The sequence below is a fragment of the Sinocyclocheilus grahami genome, unplaced genomic scaffold (genome assembly GCF_001515645.1).
Source record: "Sinocyclocheilus grahami isolate Dianchi unplaced genomic scaffold, SAMN03320097.WGS_v1.1 scaffold1127.1, whole genome shotgun sequence".
In the NCBI taxonomy this organism is placed as follows: Eukaryota; Metazoa; Chordata; class Actinopteri; order Cypriniformes; family Cyprinidae; genus Sinocyclocheilus; species Sinocyclocheilus grahami.
Genome location: NW_015506306.1, coordinates 167594 through 193868, shown reverse-complemented (window position 1 = coordinate 193868; position 26275 = coordinate 167594). Strand labels below are relative to the sequence as shown.

Here is a 26275-nt window from a genome sequence, read left to right as displayed (position 1 = left end):
AGTTGGAAAATCAAAGAGTTTCCAAAGAGATCCAAGTTTTCTGAAATTTCATTTCCATACAAACTGGGAAAGCTTGGTTTTTCTGCCTTTATAGGCTTTATTAAGATGCGGACCCCAGTATTTTTTGCTGCTATAACCCACTTGAAAGCTACTGAAATTCAGATTTTTTAAAAATCGTATAAATTTGGGTTTAAACTCCGAATGATATACTCTTCAGTGACGCCTATTCTTTATAAACCTTTCCAAAACTGTGGTTCGACCACTTTGCCCTGTTTTCTCAGCTGGAACCTGCTGGTGGTTATGTAACATATTTGGTTCTCTACAGCAATACATTTTCTTGGTGTGTTCCGTTTGCCTTACTGGATTCACAGCAGCGCTTTGGGGGACTGAAAGTAGACCGTATTTTCTTTGGTCTGTGAGGGGGTCCATGAGGGGTTTTCATGGTCTTGACTGGGTGGGTAGTTATGCCTGTAGCTACAAGACTGCAGTTGATTTTTTAAAAGAATTACAGAAGAAAGTCCAAAAAATCAGGACAGTTTGTTATTCATTAGTAAAAAGGGATCATATACATTTTCCTAATAACCTAATTTTTTTTTTATTATTTTATTTTTTGCATGAGGTCCGCTTATAATATTAGTCAAGGTTTTTTGCTCCAAACAGTCATGATTTAGTTAGTATAATCACGACTATTCCACTCTCTTTCGGACCCTTTAAAGGGCATGCTTTATTTTCTGTTTTGCTGCTTTGTCTTTAAGACTTCTACATAAACTCCTGTGATATTTCAAGTAGATTTCAACGCGGTAAGAACAAGTGTGTTGCATTATGATTGCATCTGTAGTTGTTTTCAATAAATGTTTAAATACCGGTTAAATCTTGTTTCTCATTGGCTCATTTGATGATAGCTTTCTGCTACTTAATAACCTTAGTCATGGTGCCATCCTGTAAGTAGAGCTTTCAGAGTATGTACAGTGGGTATAGAAAAGAATCACCCCTCTTTAAAATGATCACATTTTGTTACTTTGCAGCCTGAAATTAAGACGGACACAGTTTACAGCTGTATTTAAAACTGACACCACCATTCAGATGATAACGTAGACCCAAAATGGTCACAGCTGCTTTAATACAGATTGGGACACCTTGTTTCTTGTTCTTTTTTTCTTAAGTGTTTTGTTTTGTGTGCGTATATGTGGACTAACGGGCAGACAAAGAGAAATAAAAGGTTTCAATATGGAAAGTAGGGTTTGCACACCTCATTGACTTCACTTTATGGCTCTGTAATGGCCTCACAGCCACTCTCTGCGTTTGTTGGCTTACCACATATCCCCTGGAATTGCGAAACCGACAGGTGCTTGCCTGCATTCACTCTCTCTCTCTCTCACGTCCTTTTATGTACTCCTTTCTCTTTATACACTCCTTCTGCCCTCCTCTAAAATTATTTTTCACAATTTCATCTCTCACTGTCCCTCAGTAGGGAAGCGGAGATATTCGAAGGCTTACACGTTGTATAGAGAAGCACAGTTTTGCTGTCAAAAAAAAATAGTCACCTTAGTGGCTCAAACAGATGTTCAAACAACCTTTCTTTTTTTTGTACTTGACCCAGTTTGTTCTTCAAGAATTGTTTGTGTCTTTGATATTACATATTGTATGTCCCTTACATACACCGCATGGCCCCAAAATAAGAAATGTTTCTTTTGCACCAAATTAGCATATTAGAATGACTTCTGAAAGTACACCGAAGAGTGGAGTAATGGCTGCAGAAAATTCAGCTTTGCCATCGCTGGAATAAACTAATTTTTAAAATATAATAAAATAGAAAACAGTTTAAGTCTAAATTGTAATATTATTTCACAATGTTACTTTTTTTTTTAAATTGCTTATTTACTTTTACTGAATTTGTGATCAAATAAATGCAAATCAAATAAATGAACTATACATATCTTTCTCATCTCACCAGGCAAAAATTGTGTCACTCAAATTTGGAATCACCCCCTATTTCACCTGAAACCCCGGCTATGATGATCAAAGGCAAAGCAGCAAGACAGAAGGGCCTCAAAAAGGAAGCAAACACCCTCAGTCATTTTTTCCAGAAGAAGACCCCTATAACTGCCTCGTCAAGGACCCAAACAAGTCTTGAGGTTCACATGCCAGTCAAATCGGAACCTGTGGAGCTGTGTGTTCAACAGCTAGGCAGCATCAAGCAAGAAAATGTGGAAGATACAACGGGAATGGTGAAAGACGAAAAGATGGATGTAACTGCTTTTCCTTCCACGTCACAAAATAAGATGCTGGTTAAAGGTGATGTGCACAATCTGATATTTTGTTGCAGACAGTTCTATTGGATGTTAGAAATAAACTTCTATATTAGTAAAATGTTAAAAGTAATGGATTTTTCTATCAGACTATTACATGGATTATCCCTTGATGCATTGATAATGGGTTGCCCTCTGATGCATTGATTTGTTTTCTTCACAAGGGAATTATTATAATTTTTTAGAGTGGGGAACCCCTTTTAAACACATCTGTGCATGTTTTCTAGAGATTTTAATAGGACTCCGTACTGGTAATAAAACAATTATTTTTAGTAATGTGTGTTGCAGTGGAATGTCCTGTCTGTGGAGTAGGTGTGTCCGAACAGCACATTAATAAACATCTGGATATGTGCTTGAGCAGAGACAATAAGATGGAGGGATTGAGAAGGTATGGAGAATATTTGCCCCATAATGCAATATTACAATGTGAAGTTTGACAGTACAAATGGTCTTATATGATTGTCTAGAGGAAATAAATTCAGAATCTTCTTTCAGTTTTTACTTGATGAAATTGCTTAAATGCAGTAGTTCAATAAAAATAAGTTAATACTGAATAACTGACGTTTCAGACACAATATTTGTAGATATTGTTTATTTTCACGTACGAACGTAGTTTCAAAAGAATCTAAACCAGGATCAAATGTTCAGTGTAGCATATGCAGACAAGAGGAGTGATGCAAACGCCAAAACATTTCAAATATCTTGAAACATCATTTATCCAACCATATAAGTGGAGCAGAACTAATTGCTGTATTATATAATTTAATTAACTTTTCTTAAGATTGTGCAGATTGTGTGCTCAGATGTCTTCTAGACCTGTTTATTTTTCTACCTAATCAGAGACTCTTTACAACCATGTATTTATTTATTTATTTTTATTCTTGCATGTGTCTGAGTTAGTTGGATGGAGTTTAACAAATGAACTGATTGCGGCTGAAACAGCTTTTCTTGAACAGATTTGAAAAACTGTTCACCACTGTTCTGTGGTAAATAATTATGGGCGCTTGAAAATTAGTTGAAGAGTACTTGTGGTTAAAGAATGGATTAGATCCTTATTAAATAACGTTCCCTATAGATCAGGGTTCCTCAAATCTTACCCTGGAGGTCCAATGCGCTGCAGAGTTTAGCTCCAACCCTGATCAAACTCAGCTACCTGTGATTTTCTAATGATCCTGAAGACGTTGATTAGCATGTTCAGGTGTGTTTGATTAGGGTTAGAGCTAAACTCTGCAGGAAAGTGGATCTCGTGGGCCAGATTTGAGGATCCCTGCTATAGATTATAGCTTGTCTTCGTTTCTCCCCTTTTTCACCCGAGGGACATTCTGAAGGGCCGACATTTTGGTTTGTGTCTGATTGACAGAAAGTGTGATTTCATTTACTGGACACCTTGAGGGTAACATGATTAATGAGGGCATGCCATGCATCAGCATTCCTGTGGCCATTAAAATTATTACAATGTTGCTTTTTATTCTTGGTGCGGTTCGCTTTCATATGGCAAAGTTTCTAAACGGACCAAATTTGTTAATACAAGTCACGCGCGAGTAAACTGTTCTCTCATTGGTCAAAGTTCCACGGTTTATTTTCCGGGATTCCACTTAGCTGTCACGCATGTCATCCGTCAGGATGGAACAATAACAGCTTTGCGGGCTTATTGTTTTTTTGTTTTTTTTTTGTAGCTGTACTTATAATAATTTATAATTTTGAGCAGGAGTCCAGGATTGATTGGGAAAACATTTTTAAAATGCAACTACTACAAAGAAGAGCAATAAGACGGCATTATAAAATAAAAAAAAGTGCGCTTTGATTTTTGAATGGCAAAGACATGCTCACCCACAGACATTCACAGGTTCATTTTGAGGTATTACCAAAACAACAAAGCTAATGCTTTTCACGGCACTTACGTAATTACTTACCATAAATTGTGATATAGCCTGGTTCGTTGGTTCGGATTGCTTTCTCACTACAACCGAACCGCTCCAGAGTTCGTTTTCAATCGAGCCGAGACCACCTCATTCAGGCAATCTCAGACCGATTGTTTTGGCGCGGATCTGAGCGTGATTGCCGTGTTCACATATGCCCAAACAAACCGAGCTAAGGGGGGAAACGCACCAGGTTCCGAAACAATGGGCCAGGTGTGAACGCACCCTTAGATTTAATTAATAATTCACCCTCATATTAAACTTTTATCACTTTCTTTCTTCTGTGGGACACAAAAGAAGAGACTTTGAAGAACATTGGGTGGCAAAGTACACTGGACAAAAAACACTGAGACTTTCTTATTTTGGAATCCACAGAAAAAAGGAAGTTATACAGGTTTGGAATGAGGGTGAGCAAATGATGATAGCATTTTAATTTTTAGGTAAACTGTGCCTTTAATCACTACAGCTATTTAACTGTACAGCCTGAAGGTTGTTGTATCCAGTATAATTCAAAACAAAGAAATATTGCCGCATTAGTCATATTCCGATTCATGAGTAATACTATCTTGTAAATCAGCCTTTCAGGAAACGAAGTGTAAAAGGAAGTATACAAAAAGCAATTTGAAAAAAAAAATATTACACATCATGCCTAATAAGATACCAATAAGACAAAGTGTTTTTAGGCCATTTTTTGGCCTCTTTCATAAGCATGCCACTTCTTTCTTTAATTGTTTATGTGACACATTTCATGAAGGAAATCAGGGAAACATAAAATTACGTATGATGTGATCCCCTAAAGATCACACAAGTTAATAAGTAAATAGCAATATGGCCAACTACCAGGATCATGCCATCCTAACAAACTGAGCAACCGGACAAGGACATCTCTCAGAGAACTGACCCAGAAACCAGTGACAGTGTCAGTGTCTTGGAGAACACCTTTTTTGAGAAAGGCTGGCATTAAATCATGTAAAAGCCATGAGAAAAAACCTGAACCATTTTGGTAGTAAAAATGTTTTTGGTCCGACAAGATTTAAGTTCTTTGGCCTGAAACCAAAGCGCTATGGTTGGCGAAAAATACAACTCGGTACCAGATAACACCTACTCTGCCATGGTGGCAGTGTTTTGTTTTGGGGGATTTCTTTTTCACATGGTGGAACTGGAAAGTTTGTTGGCATCAAGGCCAAAATGGATTAAGCCAAATGCATGCAAATCCTTGAGGAGAACCTGTTTCAGTCAGCCAGAGATATGTTACTTTCCAGCACATCAGTTGCCCAAACTACACAGCAAAACTATGAAGTTGTGACTTTATAGTTAGCATTCTAGATACTTTAGCATACTTGACTTGAAAATCTAATTGAAAGCTTGTGCTATGACCTGAATAGTTACGTTAAGTTGGCAACCTATTAGCTTTTATAATTTACACGGTCCATCCTTGAAACAATCTGTAATGGGATGACCCTTTACAATAGCTAATGCTATCTAGTAAACTCACACTGCTGTTAGAGCTACATGGTAGCTAGCTACTCAGTAGCTGGACCTACTTTTCTCTATTTACGGCTATGGTGGGACCCACACAGGAAAGTGACAATTTTACGCAATTGCCAGTGAAATCCATCCCAGCAGGTCTAAAATATAAACACTTAAAAGCTTACTGTAGTGTTTCAGGTTAATTTTTAAATATTTATTTAAATGTAGTTAATTTTGAACAAAAAAGTAATAGTGTACTTTTAATTAAAAATTTAATTATAAAACATTCTTGTCTCAAAGGGTGGATTATTTCTTTATCTTAACATATTCAGGTAACGAACACCCTCTTGTTGCTTATAGATTTCATGTGCAAAATTACCATAGAACCCAAATCTAAAATTGCTGCAAAAATACTTTATACAAAAGCTGAAAATTTCAGGAATTGTTTTTGTAAATTTGTTTTGAATGATTTTTATTTAATTTATTTTTTTGACTTTGTATTTATGTATTTTATTATGTATAATGTATTTAACATTTTTTCCTTTAAGTGACTCTGTGACTTGTTTATGTGTTTGTGTTTCAGTGGTGGAAGGCGAAAGGCGATGCCTAAGCTCTTGTACACTTTGATTTCTGTTCCAAAACTCAAGAAGATGCTTAAAGAATGCCACCTGTCCGCTCAAGGCAGCAGAGAACAGCTCGTGCGACGCCACCAGCAATTCACCCACATTTATAATGCACAGTGTGATGCACTCAACCCCAAATCAGGTATAAAGTCAGAGATCAATAACTGAATGAACAAATGAAAAAATATATGGTGAATTGAAAGACGTTGCTTTATAGCCATTGGAAAACATGGTTGGGATTTCATTTAAATGTGCGTTTCTAACACGATGATGAATGACATGAATTAGCCTATGTTTTGGCCCAGCCTGTATTGCCGGTGAAAGAGTTTAGCTGAACACAGATTCACTCTTTCCAGTGATTGTAGGTGGTGAAATGTAAATTATGTGCTGGAGTTAGTCACCCTGTGGGGACCCTGGCACAAAAATGACAGGGCTGGTGGAAAAATACAGTACTTTAATCCCTCAAGTTTTGTTTGAGTTACTGCTTCCCTTCCCACTGACCCTTTCAGAGCTGAATTCATCTCTCTTCATTGAGGTGTCAAAGGATTTGCAGGAAACCTTCTATTTTTCTTTCATTCACCCGACGTTACCATGGTTTCTGTTTAAGAGCTGGGCTTGAGTGTGGATTTAGTTTTTTTCACACTACCTGTGAGGTTCTGTTTTGTCATATACAATGGCATATTGAATTGATAAATTATAGAACTCAAACTGACTTCTGTGCCACAAGATTGTGTAAAATCTAATGGTCATGTTATACAGAATGATATGAGAATGGTCATCCCTTTTGTGTGCTTTAATAGATGCAAGAAAACCAAATAGGTACTGTACGTATTGGGGTGGGATTTTTATGTATTTGTATATATTTACATGTTGTTATTTTCAGAAAAGGTGGTTGTATTTTATAGTTAATGTTTTTGCTTTTTCTTTTTCTAACAGCTGGAGAAATTGCCAAAGAACTTGAAAACAATGAGAGGTTAAAGAATCAGTTGGAGAGTAAACGAAAACCTGTATGTGCTACTATAGATTGTCATTTCTATAATATAAAAATATATATAAATGTGTATATAATGTCATATATATTTCTATATGTATGTCTCTGTTGCATTTTATTTTTATTTATAAAATACATTTTTGTGATGGTTCAGCTTTTTAAAAGTGCATTCATGTTGAAACAACTCCAGCATTTAGATTTATTCTTTTTTCGTAATGTTTTGTGTCTGACAGTTAATCGTCACTACGAAGAATCAGACAGCTGAAGAAATTGAGGAGTTACACTCAAAGTACCGTAAGTCCTGGCTTTATAAAAACTTACACTGAATAAAGAATGAGACTGTTACTCTTGTCAGTTTAGAGGAAGTGATGTCCTTGCACTGATGTCACAACAGGGTCAGGTTCATTCTCCTGCTTGTCCTGTGCATTATAAAATAAAAATGTCTGTTTGATTTATGTACCGAATAACATTACTATCTCCTACCTCAAGGTTGACTGAGCATATGTAATCTGAATATTTTTGTAAATTATTAGGTAAAGATATTAGCAAATGTTTTTTCCCCCCGTGGCTCCAGTATAGTATTTTTATAGTGTTTGGGGTGAGTCTTCTCACTTTTTTGTGGACCGTGTGCAGTAAGTATTTGAGATGAGAAGGCATAGTCCAGTTCTGAGTCTCAAACTCTTACTTATTTATTTTTTTTTAATTGAGGACTCGTAGCTAGGGCTGAGTATCGTTAACATTTTTTCGATACCGATACCTTGACTTCGATACCGGTTCCTGAACGATACTTTTTTCGATACCAATTTTATGAAATCTATTTGAACAAGATTACATTATCTAAAAAAAAAAATTGGTATCGAGCTTATATATATATGTGTGTGTGTGTGTGTGTTTTGTGCAAATTACGTGCTTATTTTGTGCTTATTTAATAAAAATAAGTTTTTGCATGGGCTAATGAACACGGATTCAATCAGCAATGAATAGGCTGGTTGCTGTGAGATGCGCCGTTTCTGCCTTAAATGTAAGTGACCTAATATTATTGTATTTGCTTATTGAACTGTTTATAGAACTATTAAACAGTCGTAATGGTGAAAACGTTGTGTGATGTTGCCTAACTAACTGTATTTTAAATATAAAAACTTTCCATTTTGAGTTTCTTAGTGTTACGCATTTTGATTTCTCCTGGAGAGTCTGCGGGAGCCTCGCCTCAGCAGCGCAGCCTTATACTGTCAATAGATGCTTTATATTCAGTAGCTATATCCACTATTCGCCACTTACTCTAAATGTAATAAAATCAGAATAATATTGCGTTTTGGTGTTTACATAGTTATTTTTGGTTACTGATGTTTTAATCATGTTACTTGTCTAGCGTTAATGAGTTAATGTCAAGCCCTGGAGTCTTATGTTCAGTGCTGGGGCTCAGCCCCAGACAGCCCGGCCCAATTTAAACCCTGGTCTTATGTAGCATGATGCATGTGCATGAATGGTCACATAACACGCGCTTTCGGTCTTGTAGTATGAACGGACATCTACATATGATTGAAACTCCATGCAGCTCCCGTGCTACTCTCCATTGGAAATTAATGACTTTCGGTCTGTTCGGTCAATTCGGTCGGTGCCTAAAAACTATCGAACTCGATACCCAGCCCTACTCGTAGCTTCAATGTTATGTGCCTACTATCCAGTTATTTTGGTCTGGAAAAAAATGGCAAATTTGTATTTCTTTTTTCTTTTTTAAGTTCAAGTGCTTAAGAAATCATTTAGGATTTGCATTTGAATCATTCATATGACTTACATAAGCAATGGTTAGATTGTCATTTTCATTCTTTAAATGATCTAAAAAGTCAGGACTGAAAGAAAATATTGCTATTAATGTCTCATAAGGCTATGTTAAGTTCATTTGGAATATTTATCTACTGAACAGTCTCTTTAAAAGATGTACCATGTGAGCTGCTGTTATATGTTGTTGTAACTAGTTTTTGGTGAAAAATATTGTTTAATTACATTAAAGAAGTGTTGTAGCTATGCTGCATTGAGTTGCTGAGCAGAAAATGGCTGCAAGATTGAAGGTGCAGCTATGATCGTAATCATCAAAAATAATTTTTCTGATTTGCCTCTTCCACGTCATATATCAGATCTTCTTGTTCAGGTACGGTTTGGACTCTATGCAGAACTGTGGTGCAGAGATTTCTAAACCGAATACAGATTTAGCTAGGTCTTGAGTGGAGCTGCATGCTTTCATTTGGAAGTTTCTCTCCTGACGATTTCGATATGCATAATCTGTCTTCGGTTATCTTAAGTAGGGTCCAAATGTTGAGCCCTATTAACTTCAACTCTAAAGGTTTTGTTCCTTGTGTTTCTATTTGGCATGAACAGGTTACAGCTTCTAGTCCTATAGTGGCGTCTCTGCTATAATAAAACCCACTTACCCCATCAACCTCCTCCCATTAGAAATAAAGCCATTTAAGGTGGATTGGTGTAATTTTCGCCAAGTGAGAAAACGTGGCCCATATTTGTCATGTAAAATTGACCTAGCAGCAAAAGATAAAAGCCACTGTGCGATTAGGGCAGCCAGACTGATGTCGGAGACAGGATGTTGAAATATTGATGCGCAGCACGGAGGAGATCTATAAATAGCGGCATGCCGAGATAAACTCTTGATTAATCATCAAAAGGGCTTGATGATTCACCAGCTTCATGGAGTGTCCGATGAATGGGGAAATGACCCGGGGTGAATAAGACACTCCAGAAATCTAGCTTTTCTATACAACAGGTTCATCCTAAATAATGAAACAAAAGTGTCACTGTTAGGCCATAGCGCAATTCTATAAACAGAATATCATTGAAAATATTTCTTTAATATTTATGTATTTATTTGTTCATATATCTTTGCATTTATTTTCTTTATCATAGCACTAGGGAAGCTTTGTTTCAATTGTTGAGGAATTTTTTTCATGCCTTTTGCCTCAGGATCTGTATGTTTACAAGGACCTGTAGGAAATAGATTTTTTTTCCTTTTGAATGTGTATATATAGCGTTTTACCTTTCATTTACCAGTTTAAACCCAACTATCTCTGTCAGAAATGAAAATGAACAGAGCACTGAACTGTTTTCTTCTACATGCGTTTATAATTTTGGCACATATGTGTTGTGTGGAGATGTTTGTTGGATGATTTTGTTTCAGAGTCTTAGATTAGATTGTACACTATAATATTGTTTATAGTTGTGTGTTCTGCAAGTCATTACATTTGTAGTCTTTTTTTTTTTTTTTTTCATTATTTGTTTGTTGTATATATATACACAAGGATGCTAAGCTCAAGAGCCTGTCGGGTAACTGGCCATTATCAGATCTGATCCTGCTTTTGTCCACAGTAAATAACTCTGAAGCCTCAGATTTCTATCCCAAGTTTCCTGAGCATGACACAATATGACTTGAGAAAGAAACAGAATATTTAGACATTGAAGTCTTGTAACACTTTACCACCCACTTCTTAGTAATGGTTTCAAGATTCCTGTAATGTTCTTTTTGTTCTGTCACATGGTCATATTTTAATGTAGACTGTCACCAAATAGGAACGCCTGTCAAATACAAAATCTGTGGGGTGGTAAAATAGCAGGAGAAAGCCATCTGTTATCATTCCCAATCATCCCCTGTGTTTATCTGGTTTAAAGCATTGTAGCGTTATGAGAGTAAGCTGTGTTAGCTATCCGTAAACTACTACTTAAGGGCTTTTAAGTTATCCTAGCAGCTTCACAGCTTTTTTTGCTTATAGCAAGAATGAATAAATTCAAGAACTTGTATCATGTTTGATATGAAAACACATGATATGCGTTTTCACAATTTTATAATGCTGTTGGCTCTGGAAGAAATGTCTGACTTCATTGTTTACTGAGTGTCTTCAGCGTCAGAATAACTTGTGCAAGAAGAGACGCAGATCAGATACAGCTGGTGGGTGGCATGGCTTGGGCTAACTTAAAACCGTTTTTATTGAGATCTGCAGTTTAGATGGATAGATACTTGTATCAGTTCCACGAAGGAAATTGCAGAGCACAAGTGAAACAAGTTAATCAACACAGCATGGTACAGCATACTTCAAAACTGTGCATGTGCACCTAATATAATAAAAATACAGGATTCTCGAACAATTTAAAACATGCTTTTAAAAATGACAAATTTACAAGACGACAAAGTTCAAAATTGGAATTTATATTTTCTGGTTCCATTTAGCATTCTGGTTCATAAATTATTCACATTATTCGATTAGGAATAAATAATGGAGCTGATTAAACATGATGCCAATTTGTAGGTTGATCCCAAAGACTAATTCATCATGGGTTCTCTGGGTAATTGAGATGTTTTTTTGTTTTTTTTCTATAGCTGTTTTCAGTTTGTAGTTGTTTCTAAACTTTGCCCACATAAAAAGGCAGTGATTTCTCAGACAGTCAACAAGTCATTATTCCTGAGATAAAGTTCCATATTTAGCAATTCTGTGATTAAGCCAGCAATGGTTTGTGAAAAATGACACTAAATAGGCTTTCTAATGGAATTGCCAAAATGGGCTTTCAGCTGTTGTTGTATGAAGTAAGAGATGTCAGGCTAACTTGCCATAAAGGCCATGACTAATGCACACCATGTACACTTGAGATTAGAATCCACGCGCTCTGTTTTCAGTGAGTAACAAGAGTGTGGTTGAGATAACACTGAGTAATGTCGCTCAGTGTGCCGTTTTATTGGCTAACAATTAGCCCTTAAGAATAACAGGACCCTGCTGGACAAATTTGCTGTATGTGAAAATTTGAAAGATGAATGTTGTGTGAAAATTGTGGTTATGTTTTCTTGTAAGCATTACTTCCATTAAATTCTTGGTGTACCTGCTTACTAGGCTAAAAACAAAGATGACTTGATAAGATTTTACACCTGTTGGATTCTACAAATGTATATGTTTGTTTTTGTAAAACTACGTTCTTTAAGCTATTCACCTTTCACTTGACTTTTCAAATGGGAACCATATATATGTGTTCCATGAATGAGATGCGAATATGATAAATTCAACCCTATTCAGTTATACCAGATATACTGGGAATAGAAACAGGATTCATATGCTGCATCACAAACAGACACCGATGAATGTCAGGGTCTGAGGACATTTAAAAGCAGTGTGTTAGTGATAGTGACCTGTGCTGGATATCTCCTGCAGTTCTTTGTCATTTCAGCTGATCTCTCCTTGGGCTTTTGGCTGATGTGATTTTAAAACCAGGCCTTATAACCTTTCATCTGCTTTTGTTGTTTTTCGCCACTACATTTATCATGGTCTGCCTTGTAATGCCAGTGCTTTCAGAATCACTGTTATTTTCCGTTGCAGGATTCATTCTCTGTTTGAAGAGAAAGCTAAGATTGAAATATAATCCTCTCATTTTTGGTACAAGATAACATTCAGATTTTCCTTTTATGGCTTTGTTTTTTTACTTTATTAATGTATTTTGACATTATGTAATAATTTATTATCCAGGCATGACTGTTGTATAATGCAGGTTTTGGCATTTTTTATTAAAGGTTAAAAAGGTTAAATAATAAAGTCATAATGAAAAAAGTTAGCTTGAAATCATAATTGACCATATTTACTTAACAGTGCACGTTCCTGATTCTTTAGTGCACATTATTGCAAAAGGTGGGGGAAAATTTTATGAATCTTTCATCAAAATCTAATAATATGCTCCGCCTCCTGAAACTTTGGAAGGTCTGCTATAGAATGCCCATTTTTCAAGCTTCAGTATTTGTTTCTTAATTTGTTTATATAAGTAAGTTGAAATTAGTACTAAACACTTTATTTCTCTGCCTTTTGATTCCTTTACTTAGGGAAGCAGAACAGTAGCGAATTTTCCCGTTTGATTGCCCAGGTCAGAGGTCGTCTGGAGACATCCAAGAGAGCACAGATCAAACAAGAAGAGAAGTCTACAGAGGAGACAGACTCCAAAGGTCCCACTGTCTTCAGTTTCTCTTCAGATTGCACTTAAAGATGTTACATGTTTCCATGTTTCCCCATACTGTATATCCGTGTTTGAACATTAGTTAATATTGATTGATTGACGATTTAACTGATGGTCAGCAATGAATTAATTAGAAAATCTGACATTTGTTAAATGTAGGCAGGTTGTGTAGGTCATTTTAGCTTGATTTGTAGTTAATTGTAGTTAACTGCTTAATGAAATTGCATATAGTCACAAATTTGAATAGTTGATATTTAATTAGGTCGTAGAATGTCCCGTAATCTCCAAGTGACTATGACCATAGACAAGACACTATGCTGGAAATGGTTGCTACTGCAGTGGTGCTCGAAAGTTTGTGAACCCTTAAAAATGTTCTGTCAATTTAACCTATATTCAGAATCCAACTGACAAGTAATTTAAAAATAAAAGTTTTTTCATACATTTACCAAAATGATCCAGAAGTCATTATCAGTTCATTTAAAGTAATCGGAATAGGGTGATAAAAATCAGGTGTGAATTTAGGAAGCTGTGAGTCCATCATCAAGATAACACACAGAATGGTGTGCATGGCAGGATAACAAGGAGAAAGCCACTGCTTTCCAAAAAGACAGTGGACCAACATTTTTCCAATCTGACGTTCAGGACTGATCCAAAGTTGTTGTTTTGTTAAAACATTTGGTTGCATTATTACTTTTCTGAAAAAAAAGGTTCACATACTTTTTCAACAAAGAGGTTCACTATTAGAGCATTTTAATTGGTAAACAAGTGAAAATATAACATGTTGTGTGTTGTTTGTTTTGATTAGACTCTCTTTATCAAGTTTTAGGACTTGAATGTTGAGGAAATGTATGCAAAAAAATAAATAAAATTAAACCTAATAAATCTACCACCACTGTAGTGACCGAGTTACTATATACTAAACTTTCAAACAGTGTTTGTGTGTGTGAATGAAATGTGCTGTACATTTCATTCACACACACACACACACACCAGGGCTGTACGTTAACTTTTTTTTCACATAGCACTGGTTCTACAGAGTTTTGTAGCACAGGCCAAAAAGTTGTAGCACAAATATAATACGTCTGTTATCATGTCTGAAAACAAACACATGGAGTTCATCACTTAAACAGGCACTGATGTTCCATACAGAGCACAAAAAATACAAACCATCATGAAAATTGTTTTTAGACAAAGTTTTCTTAATTTGCTAAAAATGGTAGAGTGCAGAAACATAACACCTCTTACACCTTAACAAAATATAAAATAAAAAAATGGCAGACATTTAGGCCAAAGTGAGCAAAGATAAAAAATCTTTGTCATAATTTTATCTTTGTTATTAGAAAATAAGAAAGCTATACATTACAAATACACATAATATACAAATAAAACAAACTGCTTTATTTTTCAGGTACAGTATTTAGCAGTAACATTCAAGAAATTGAATGAACAAATATTAAAATAAAACACTATATACACTACATACATCAATTATACTTTTTTTTCCTGTGTTTTGTTGTTTTATTAACATTAAAATAATAGTTCACCAAAAATGAAAATTCTGTCATCTGTCTTTCAATTCTGTAATAGTGTTTAATTTTTATACCATCATTTACTTAAGTTGTTTTAAACCTGAATTAGTTTATTTCATCTGTTGAACATATAAGTTATTTTTGAAGAATGTGGGTAACCAAGCAGTTGCTGGTCCACAGTGACTTCCATGGTATTTTCTTCCTACTGTAAAAGTCAGTGTGGACCAGCTACTGTTTGGTTACTCACATTCTTCAAAATATATTCTTTTGTGTTCAGCACAAGAAATAAATTAATACAGGTTTAAGACAAAATGTGAGTTTGTAAATAATGACAGAAATAAAAATTTTTGGGTGAACTATCCCTTTAATGACAGTCGGCAGCATGTTTAGTAGCTACTGTCCCTTTAAGAGCTGCACGCGTTTCTCTCCCAACTGTTTACTTTCACTTTAGACATAACCAACTGCGTTTATATGTAAACTTTTAATACTGTTTTTGACAGTATTAGACGCAAAATCAGTCAGACGCGAAAAAGACAACTTGGTCTAATAATCAGGCGCTTTTTGACTGACTCTGTGTGAGCACGCTTCATGAGTGCATGCTCAGAAAAAGTGCATGCAGAACAGCACGTGAATTAAATGTTTAACCGTTATTCCTTTAAAGCAATGGAAATGTAGTTTTGTGATTGCGCATAAGTGCAGTGTCCCGTGAGAGTGACACTGATGTGAATGCATGTGGCGTTGTACATTATATTGAGATGGAGGGAGGCGCCAGAACTGTCTGCAGCTGATAGAATGTGCGCTGTAGCACGATACAATGATATTTCTTCAAAAGCAGATCGTGGAGACATTTTAATCGTCCATGATCAAAAATCGTCATATCGCACACCCCTAACTACCAAGTATAATCAATCTCACACACACAAACAAGCACAACGAAATCACTTCACACTTTTAAGCGGCTGTGTTATAAACATGCAAAACTGTATCACACTCGTGCAACAGTGGTACATTTATTCATCGCACAGACCAGTTTTTTCGTAGCACGTGCGACATGTATGTCGCACTGTACAGCCCTGCACACGGTTTGAAACTTAAGTACTTTTGTGTGGCACCTCAAAAATTGCAGGAAACAAGTGCCTGCAGATCCCATCACCTGCTCTAATGTTAATTCACCGGTCTCATGCTCTTATCAACAAAGCATTAATGGCTCTATATGTGGACTTCAGAGTCAATATGTGGACTTCAGAGACTTATTTTTATTTTAGATTCTTTCTACGTCTAAAATATACAAGAAAATATTAACAAAAAAATTGTCCCAATAATCAATATTAAAGGGTTGTATTTCACAAGGTTGTCCACAAGATTGTATTCCAGTGGTGTATTCATAACTGTATTTGAAGAGTTCAGATGCAAAAGCCTCTAGTGCCGTCTGACATTTTCTTCTGAAATTAGCATTTTTACCAGGCTCCTATGATTAGGTTCAGTAATTTTACTTTATTAACAATGTATAGGTTTTTTTTCTATGCCATTAAAGTGAAATAACTGAACATAAACAGGAGCCTGATAAAAATACTCATTTTAGATGAACATTTCAGATGGCACTTAGAGGCTTTTGCATCTGAATTCTTCATTTTTTCGTCTTCTGTCTTTCAACGTAACAGGTGCACCAAGCAGCATTCAGAACACTCCCCAGCCTCTCGTTTCTACAATGCTGAAAGTAAAGAGTGAAGAGATGGAGGGGGTAATTGAGCTTCCATCAAGATCGTCAAGCCCTACAATCAGTGAAGTGTCAGTCAGCAGGTACTTCTTTTTGAAAGCAAACTATTTCCACCCTTGTATTTGGAATAATTTTAGGTGGTCAATACTTAGAGATAGTTCCCCCAAATTCTATCAATTACTCTCCCTTATATTATTACAAACCTGTATGGCATTCTTTCTCCTGTAGACCACTAAAGAAGATATTTTGAAGGATAACTAAACTGTTTTAGTGACCATTGACATTTGCATGGGCACAAAATAACATTTAGACATTTCTCACAATGCATTTGTTATATGTATTGTTTCATGTTTTAAAATGACATGAGGGTGAGTAAATGATGACAGAATTTTCATTTTGGGTGTACTATATCTTTAAGCATAAGGGAAATAAGACCAGATTGCTGAGCTTTTTGTCTACCAATGTCTTTTAGCTGAATACAGCATGGCATAGAGTGCTTTATTGCTTTTTTAAAGATCATTATTTTGTGTATTTGGTGTAACAGAATATGTTGACATGCTTTATAAGCAAAACTATTTAACAAGATCCAGTCCCTGATGTCTAAATCTGCATCTAGGACCAGCAAAAAAAAAAAAACTCCTCTTTGGCCTGTCTTTGAAACCGCATAGTTTTTGCAAGCAAAGTATTGTGTAAATGCATGCACTTTGAAATCATGTGTTTGCTAATTAACTTTCATGTGGAGAGATTTCGTGGGAAAGATCTGTCAGCATAGACAGTCATTCATCATAACGCAGTATTTATTATTCAGGGCAAGTTCAGTCAGAGAAGTTTAATTTAAGAATGTCTTTCTTTTTTTTTTTAAATCTTGTTTTTTAGTCAAGATGCTTGCGAGGTGCTGTCTTTTCATTTTTCTTTTTGTTATACTTAGAATCCATAAGGCATACATCTAAATGTGGTCTTGATAACAAGTAAGCATTTCATTTAGCCACAGAACATTGAATAGATCCTTGGACTTGCTTTGATTTGTCTTGGGAGTATGCTATGAAATGAATACCATTTGACCAAAAATGCTTTCAAACCCTAACCCGAGGGTAGTGTTCCTCCCTGCCTTTCTTTCTCTAGGCCACTTCAAATACTGTATACGTCCATCTCTAGGATTAAATATCACTGTTATTGGAAACCTGCGATTGAGAGCACGTTCAGTTGTGGAAACATTGTAAATAATTTCCAGTGCCCTCTCCATGCTCTGTTCCTGACTATCTTGTACAGTTTTTCATTGGCTCACTTCCTCTCTCAGAGCAGATGAGCCAATTTCCTGCTGTTTTTAAAGCAATATTGACAGGTTTTTTGCTCTGCAATCATCCTGTGAGCTGTTTAGGTCAAGGTGTGGGATGTTAACTTTGGCAGAAAGGAACCTGTCAGTCACTGAGGAAACAGATTTGGAGAATTTTTCATTATCTCGCAGGCTTTCAAATACTTTGATATTTAAGGGATTGAGAGCTCCTTGTTGCTTTTCACATTAGGATCTATTCAGAATCATTTTGTTTCTATTGTTGGGATTCATTGCATTAGCTTTGATTTTTTACAACAAAGACAGAAACAAAGATAATTTGAACTCACAATAAAATTAGCATAATAAAGTACTATGCCATCAAATACAAATACTGTATGTATCAAATGCATTGAATATACAGGGAATGAAATCATAAAGTACTGAAAATAAGTACTACTTACCCTATGAAAGCTTTAATGTAATCAGTGGCTGTTGTCCAGTTATAAATTGGTCATGGTGATGCATTTTGAAGCCTAGCTGTGGCATATTTCAGAATTTTAAAAAAGGCTTTTTTTAGGCAAATCAGTCTGGCATTACCATGTAAATGGTTTTTAGATGCTATCAAGGCCGTCATTAACACCCTTTTTGCTGCAAATTAAGTATTTCTGATTCTGAAATGTACCGTTTCTGAATCCTTTAGTGATACTACTGGTAAACGTAAACATGTGCAGGAGGAAATATCAACCATTAGAGACCATTACAGTTTTTTCTTTCCGTATTTTATCTCACTCCATTTCCCCATAGGAAACACACATAATGCCCATAAAAATAGACTCTTCCCTATTCATTCATAGAAAACCTTTTATGAATGAACATGCCAATACATTGTGTGTATGATCATTATTTTCTTTTGTATTGTATTCAGTTTTATGCATGCTTATGATAGAACCACTAGTTAACAATTTATAATGTTGATTCATATTTATATTGTGAGGAAGACTCTGAATTGAATTTATTTGAACTAAAAATACAAGTAAACAGTCAGTAATAAAATAAGAATAGATAAATGACAAGCAATGGCACAAACCAATACAATGACAAGATACAACTAAAATTAACTGTGCTTTAAGTTTTTCAGGTAGGTATAACAGTAATATTCAGGTACAGAAATACCACAGAAACTGAATAATCTATTTCACTTTAAAATAACACTAGTTAGTCTTTAATGGATAAATAAACATTAATGACAGACAGCAGCAGGTTTATTTAAGTTGCTGTCTCTTTAAGACCTCATGCACGGATCTAACTGTTAATCATAAGTTTTGTTTCTCAACTGTTTACATTCTCTTAATAGTCTATATACCGACAATGTTTAGTATAAATCGACTGTTTACGTGAATACACATCAAGACGGGCATTTTGACGTAATTTTGTGTGTATTTGGCCTTTTCCGCACAATAAGGCTCAACACAACTTCATTCTGTAGTCGCACGCTCTTGTGGCTCTATGTGCGCGCTTTGGGTGTGAGCTCACAGAAAGGGGTCTCACAGAGAGCGTGCAATTACTGAATAGAGCACTTGAATGTTTAAAATGGTAAGACTCAAAAGCACGTGCAAATGATACATTCCGTCATCTGTCCCTAGCGTCATTCACGCTGAAATATTTGTGAAAATTTCCCGTGTTACAAGCGCGGAAACTGCGGGAATCAGTATAATTATGCGCAATGCCCGCAATCCCGCTGAATTTGAATTTGAATTTTGATGATCTAAATGAGTGTATATTATAGGTTGATACCTATGCAACATATTAGTGTTTTAAGAATCTTGAATAGTTTTTGCATCAGCACCCAATCCAGTTCTAGGACAAAGAGTTGTAAACTTTCCCTCTGAAATTTTAAGTCCACATTGGTTCACTGACCCCCTGGAGGTGTGACCTCCATAGAAGTTAAAATGCCTCACATCAGTGATCCGGCCAAGGCAATGCAAGTATCGTACATTTAACTAAACAAAACTGAGGTTTAGTATAAGCCAGGGTTCTTCAAATCTTGCCCTGGAGGGCCAATGTGCTGCAGAGTTTAGCTCCAACCTTGATCAAACTCACCTACCTGTGATTTTCTAATTATCCTGAAGACATTGATTAGTATGCTCAGGTGTGTTTGATTAGGGTTAGAGCTAAACTCTGCAGGAAAGTGGATCTTGTGGGCCAGATTTGAGGATCCCTGGTATAAGCTGTAGACCCCGTTGTAAAACGGAGCAGATGGTTTCACTCAGGTAGTTAACTGACTCCATTTCATATCTTCATTCCCTGTTTCTCTAAAGGTTTCATTCACTCGGTCTCATTTGCCCTTCCTGCTTGTGTGATTGTTTGTTTGTATAGACTAGTTATGTGTTAGTGTTTAGTTAATAAAACTTTTGTCCACAAATTACATGAGTTTCTGATTCTCTCACTGCTTGTGGATAATGCCCCTTTAACGATCCGATCTAGTTACATGCTCTAATGCACTAGTACTGTAAGAAAGTTATTTTCTGTGGCCCTCAAAATGCCTTTTACACTTTGTGTGTGAGCAGCTGCTGCATGTTGCAAAACAATGCCCTGGCCATAATATTCATTTTACATGTACATTTTTATTGGTTTTATATTTTGTTGCAGTTTTGTATTTTGTTGTGATGCCAGTATCAAAGTCTCCTGAGAGCTGTCACCAAGAGTCGTGTTATTAATCATAATGCAAGACTGTGGAATTTAGTTTCAGGTGAAAATGATGTGTAGAATGTGTGATGAAGTTCATCAAATGGGGTTTTTCATTAATAGTGTGGTTTTGTTGACGGAAAATGTAGTCGATGTGCTAATAACTTTTAACCAGATTTCATAAGAATATTCATGCCAGGTCATGCCCATCGAGAGACTGAAGAAAGTCGTTGAGGGAATTACAAAAATGTAACATTTGTAAAGAGTTTACGAATGAACTTGAATAATCTTTGCCATTGTTAAACTGAAAAATGAATCTCGCTTGTTTACTCTCACAAGTGGCCCTGATTGCTTAGCTCTACACGGCGTCCTTTGTAAGGACACAGCATTTAGATATGTAGATTAATGTAATAAGATGTTATGTGTGCACAGTCCTGCTTGGCTCAGGGGCACTATAATTTGATGTATTTGTTTTATTAATTTGTAGCAGGCCTCTAGTAACAGATGTTCCACATTGTGTCTTTAGAAAGTGGGTGGACCGTTTTAACAAGGTGAATGATAATGAGAAATTTTCATTTGCACCGTATTCGTTGGCTTGCCAGACAAATCTATACATTTATGTATATATGTTATGTCACATCAGCCAGTGCCTCATCGAGGTCTGACTAGTTGATTTAAAAAATATATATATATTTACAAATTGTAGTTTTGGCGCACACAATGATTTGCTGTCAGTAGAGTTAAAGGTTAAAGTCAATTTTTAGCAATGCATCAAGTCCGCAACGTTTGCAGCTCCACTAGTGTAAGGACACAAATCAGAGGTGATAAGATCTATTACAGGCTCATAACTGCAGCTCATACTGGAGTCTTGAGATGGATGGTGTTCTGCTTTGGTACTCTGGGTAATTAACTGATACTAGGAGCTTATTCGCATGGATGATTCTTGTATTCTAGGGATTAGTTTGTATATGCTTATTAAAATATTGCAGACCATGAACTGAATAGTTTTTTAAGATACTGTATTTGTCATTAGCACTTTGCATACTGACATTTTGAGTTCATGCTGTAAAAATGAGATTAATTTAAATTATTTGTTTACGCCTAAAGCTCTATTCTGGGGTATGTCCTCTGTTTTGTACTAAAACTTCTCTCCTAGTTTATTAAATCTTACAGTTGAAGTCTTAATCATAAATATTTTTGGATGGGATAAGAGTGTATATTTCTTTTTTGTTTAAAAGTTTTTGGTGGATTCGTTTCTGATTATTGTCAAAGAAAGTCTGAAATCTCAGCTTCATAGGTTGATTTGATCTGCTTTGTGGCGTTTATTCACCCTGAAGTTATGCATTTGAGTGCTTTTGTTGAACCGTGACATTGAGGTGATTCACAGGTGTAGAACCAATCAAAATGCTTGAGGTAGGAAGATGTTTTGAAGTTCTTCTCCCCTGAAGTTTCAACAGTAACATGATCTCTGTGTCCTGTGAATCATCAGGAAAATGCCACGTTACCATTTCTGTGGTCTTTATATTATATGAGGAGGTTTTGCAATTTTAATAGTTTTTTCCAATGTAATTTTTATCATGTTGCAAGTATAGCAAGTTCAGTGAATTATTTTTTTAATTAAAATTTTAATATGAATTTCAGCATTTTTGGTATTTGATTTGGTCCCTTCTCTTGCTTTAATAACAGCAGTAGATCTGTGGAAGCAAGAAATTGTAACTTTTTGAATAAAGGAGTTTGTGTTTGATCAGTAGAAACAGTGTAAAATATGAAATATTTCTGTCCTGTCTTTCTTCCCTCTTGTAAATTTGGTGACCATTAATCTTCTCTCTTCTGGCTCTGCTTGGTCCCTGAATCTAAAACAAACTTTAGTTTAAACAGTGACAGAATGAATTACATCCCATTCTTCTTATTTAGAGACAGAATTGTGGCAAGGCACAGATCTGGCCAAGGTTACAAAAAAATTTCTGCTGCACTTAAGGTTCCTAAGAGCACAGTGGCCTCCATAATCCTTAAATTGAAGACGTTTGGGACGACCAGAACCCTTCCTAGAGCTGGCCGTCTGGCCAAAGTATTCAAACCCTGGTCCTAAGTATTCAGACCCTTTGCTCAGTATTTAGTAGAAGCACCCTTTTGATCTAATACAGCCATGAGTCTTTTTGGGAAAGATGCAACAAGTTTTTCACACCTGGATTTGGTTTTCGGTCAATATGGGGTGCTGTGTGTACATTGAGGGAAAAAAATTTACTTAAATGATTTTAGCAAATGGCTGCAATATAACAAAGAGTGAAAAATTTAAGGGGGTCTGAATACTTTCCGTACCCACTGTGTATATATAAATATATATATAAACTTTGGCGACATTTGACTCTTGAGTCAGGGGGGCAAGAAAAAAAAAATATATATATATGAAATAAAGCAAAATAATTAACAAAACAATGCCCTACCTGTCACACCCCTGTGGACTGTCGATTGTAGTTTCTCCCTCTGTGCCCTTATTTGGTTGTTCTTGTTCTCGTTATTAGTTAATCACCTTATTGTGCTCACCTGTCTGCCCCTCGTTATCTGGCCTATATTAGTTCTGGTCTCTTGTATTCTAGTTTGTCGGTTATTGTGAATGTTACCCCGTGTGTGTGTGTGTGTGTGTTCTTGACCTACCTGGATGTTACCTGTTGTGGATATTAAAGTGCTTATTGGAATTATTGTCATCTTCGTCATACCTGCCTGTTTCCACACACCGTGACCGTGACAGAATAACCGACCCAAAAAGAAACATATAGCGATGTGTTTCCCCTCATTTGTTTTCCGGTTTTTGTCAGTTTTTATTTTTTGTTATGGATGACCCTGCCGTCCTCGTCCTGCTGCTGGAGCAGGGGGATCGCTGTCTCGAAGACCACACTACACACTTTGTGGCCCTCACCAACCTCACGCACTATCCGGACAACTGCCTCTGCACATTCTATCAAGTTGGACTTAACGCCACCACACGAGCGCAGTTGTCCGGGAATGGTCCTCGAGAGAGCCTCGCCACCTTCATCGAGTGGGTGCTGGTTTCCTGCCAATCGAGACTCACCATGGACATCGCGGATGATGACACCAACCCCACTCCGAACCCAGAGCCCAGTCAACTTCCACCCCACGGCACGGAGCTGCCCGAGCCCACCGCAGACAGAGAGCCTGCCGCAGTCATTGAGCCATCGCCATCAGGAGCGACAGAGCGGATGATCACCCTGGAGCCTGAGCCCCAAGGATCTTACCAGGTGCGAGAGCCGGCAGCACAAGCGACGGTGGAGACGGCCGTGGACATCGCGGGGGCTACGGAAAGCCCCGCCAATGGCACCACCGCTGAGGGTGAGCTCACACTGGACTCGAGAATATTAATCGACTTGGATACTGAAATACTCTTCCCTCCATCTTCATCTGTACTGTCGGATTGGCAAGATGTCCCACCCAACCTCCCTCTCCCACCACCTCTCATAGACTTGTTTCCTTGCTCAACGCCATTTCCACTGGATCCCGTCAGCCTCTCTGCTCACCCTCAGCTCACCATCTGTGGCGTGGGCTCGCCGCTGGTCTGCCTATCTCCAGCTCCATTGGCGTTGAGTATGGAGGATCCCTCGACTCCGCCTTCAGCCTCCGAGGCCCAGGCTCAACCTCGGTCCTGCGACCCAGCGGCTCCACCATGGCTCCTAGCTCCCTTGTCTCCACCATGGCCCATCAGTCCACCAGCTCCACCGGGCTCCATCGTTGCTCCGGCTCCACCTTGGTCAGTCGTTGACCATCCGCCACCTCGAGACTCCACTCCTCTGGCTCCGCCTCGTCCCTCAGGCTCTGTCAGGCTCCATCTTCCCTCCGGCTCCACCTCAGTCCTCTGTCGCTCCAGCTCCACCGCGGCCTTCCGGATCCCCGTCTCAACATCGGTCGCCGGCGCCATCTGCTCCGCCTTGGGCCTCCGGATCCTCGGCGTCGCCCTGGCTCATCGGCTCTCCGTCTCCACCTCAGGGTCCTCCACTCCCTGCTCTGCCGCCATCGGTCGGCCCATTGGAGTAGTTAGCCCTTCCTCCACCATGACTCCTCCCTGGACTCTGTTAGTCGTCCTCCTCCTGGGAGTCCGTCCTCTGCCGGAGCCTCCACCTGTCATGTCTGCCTGCCAGCCCTTTGCCTTCCCCTGTCACCATCCCACAATCCACTCCTTTGTCCTCCTCCTAAGTCCCCCTCCGTCCCTCCCACTGTCACCATGCGTGAGGATGCGCCTTCCGGGAGGGGGGGCGATCTGTCACACCTCTGTGGACTGTCGATTGTTGTTTCTCCCTCTGTCTCCTTATTTGGTTGTTCCTGTTCTCGTTATTAGTTAATCACCTTATTGTGCTCACCTGTCTGCCCCTCGTTATCTGCCCTATATTAGTTCCTGTCTCTTGTATTCTAGTTTGTCGGTTATTGTGAATGTTACCCCGTGTGTGTGTGTGTGTGTGTTCTTGACCTGCCTGGATGTTACCTGTTGTGGATATTAAAGTGCTTATTGGAATTATTGTCGTCTTCGTCATCCCTGCCTGTTTCCACACACCGTGACCGTGACACTACCGTATTGCAACGCATCAAAGCAGTCAATTCAACACAGTCAAGAATAACTTAAAGAGGTTGCCACCGTTTAGTCAACTGTGGACTAGCTTTGGCTCTTTCTGCTGACTTGAATGGTGATGCTTCCCGTTTGTCAGTTGCTGGCCTTTCATTTTTAAAGGTGCTGTATGTATGTTTTTGACTCTACTAAAGCATAAAAATACCATAATATGTTTGCAGATATTTAAGAAACGTGCTAAGTTAACATACTTGTTTTTCTGAAAAACAATGCTACAGTCAGTTATTCTCATTTGAAAATGTGCGTTCCGGGCCGGAATGTTGGTCTCTGTTTTGGTTTGTGAAACCCGCCCACTGCCAGTTTACCCAATTGTATTTAGGCACCCCGGGTTGCCAGTTGGCAGAAAACACCGCGTATTTCATTTCATTCATTGTCAAGTGTGCTCGTTCCTGTTGGTGTCGTCAATCTGGCAACTTGCGTGTGCGTCAAGTCTGAGGAGGAGGGGTGGGGTAAAAAAAACCCTCTCCAATATTTTGACTTTGGACTGCAATACCTAGTTCAACCACTCGGTGTCAATCCTATATACAGCACCTTTAAACCAGAAATGTGCACGCTGCTTTTCTAATGTTCATTGAAGTTTTCCGTGTCTTTTTCCCATGTCACTTGAAATGTTTCTGATTTGAATCGTTGTTACCTAAGGTGAGACACGTGAGGAAAAAATAAACGATCAGTTGTGGGACTATATTCTGTCATAAATCGCACACCATTAATTGCTGAACTTTCTACCGTCCGTTACTGGAAATGAAATGAAATTACTGGTTGATATGTCCTGATCTCAGTAAAGTTTACACGCACTTTTGGTCTGTGAATTAGATCTCGCTCGGGACGAGCGCTGTCTGTGGCGGTTTGGCAAGGACCGGTTCCAGAATTAAATCAACATATTTTATGTTCCGTCCATTGCCAATCACTGCTATCCGAGAGTGAATCCCGCATAAATATGCGGATGTCATTCCCGAAACTTTGCAGGGTGTAGCCTATGTGTCCGAAAAACGAAAGTTTCATACAAATTCTGAATGGATTATACCCTAGAAAGTGCGCAAAGAGCGCTCCCTTTATCACTAAAAAGCGTTACTCATCTTCGTTCATCGTGATCTTACAAAGTTCCATTATAATCAATGAAGCTCTCTAAACTGCACAA

The 26275-nt window shown here is 37.7% G+C and overlaps 1 protein-coding gene across 5 annotated transcripts in view; it reads left to right on the top strand.

Annotated features, from left to right (window-relative positions):
* The window catches only part of LOC107567093 (E3 ubiquitin-protein ligase RAD18-like), a 37980-nt gene that overhangs the window by 3525 nt on the left and 8180 nt on the right, over positions 1-26275 (top strand). For 4 of the 5 annotated variants that reach the window (XM_016252705.1, XM_016252703.1, XM_016252702.1 and 1 more), the window contains exons 5-11: positions 1955-2295; positions 2583-2697; positions 6282-6463; positions 7258-7328; positions 7546-7606; positions 13170-13289; positions 16491-16629. In XM_016252705.1, coding sequence (XP_016108191.1) covers positions 1955-2295; positions 2583-2697; positions 6282-6463; positions 7258-7328; positions 7546-7606; positions 13170-13289; positions 16491-16629 — 1029 coding nt within the window. The remainder of the gene's footprint in view (positions 1-1954; positions 2296-2582; positions 2698-6281; positions 6464-7257; positions 7329-7545; positions 7607-13169; positions 13290-16490; positions 16630-26275) is intronic. The other variant, XM_016252706.1, reaches the window with a different exon arrangement.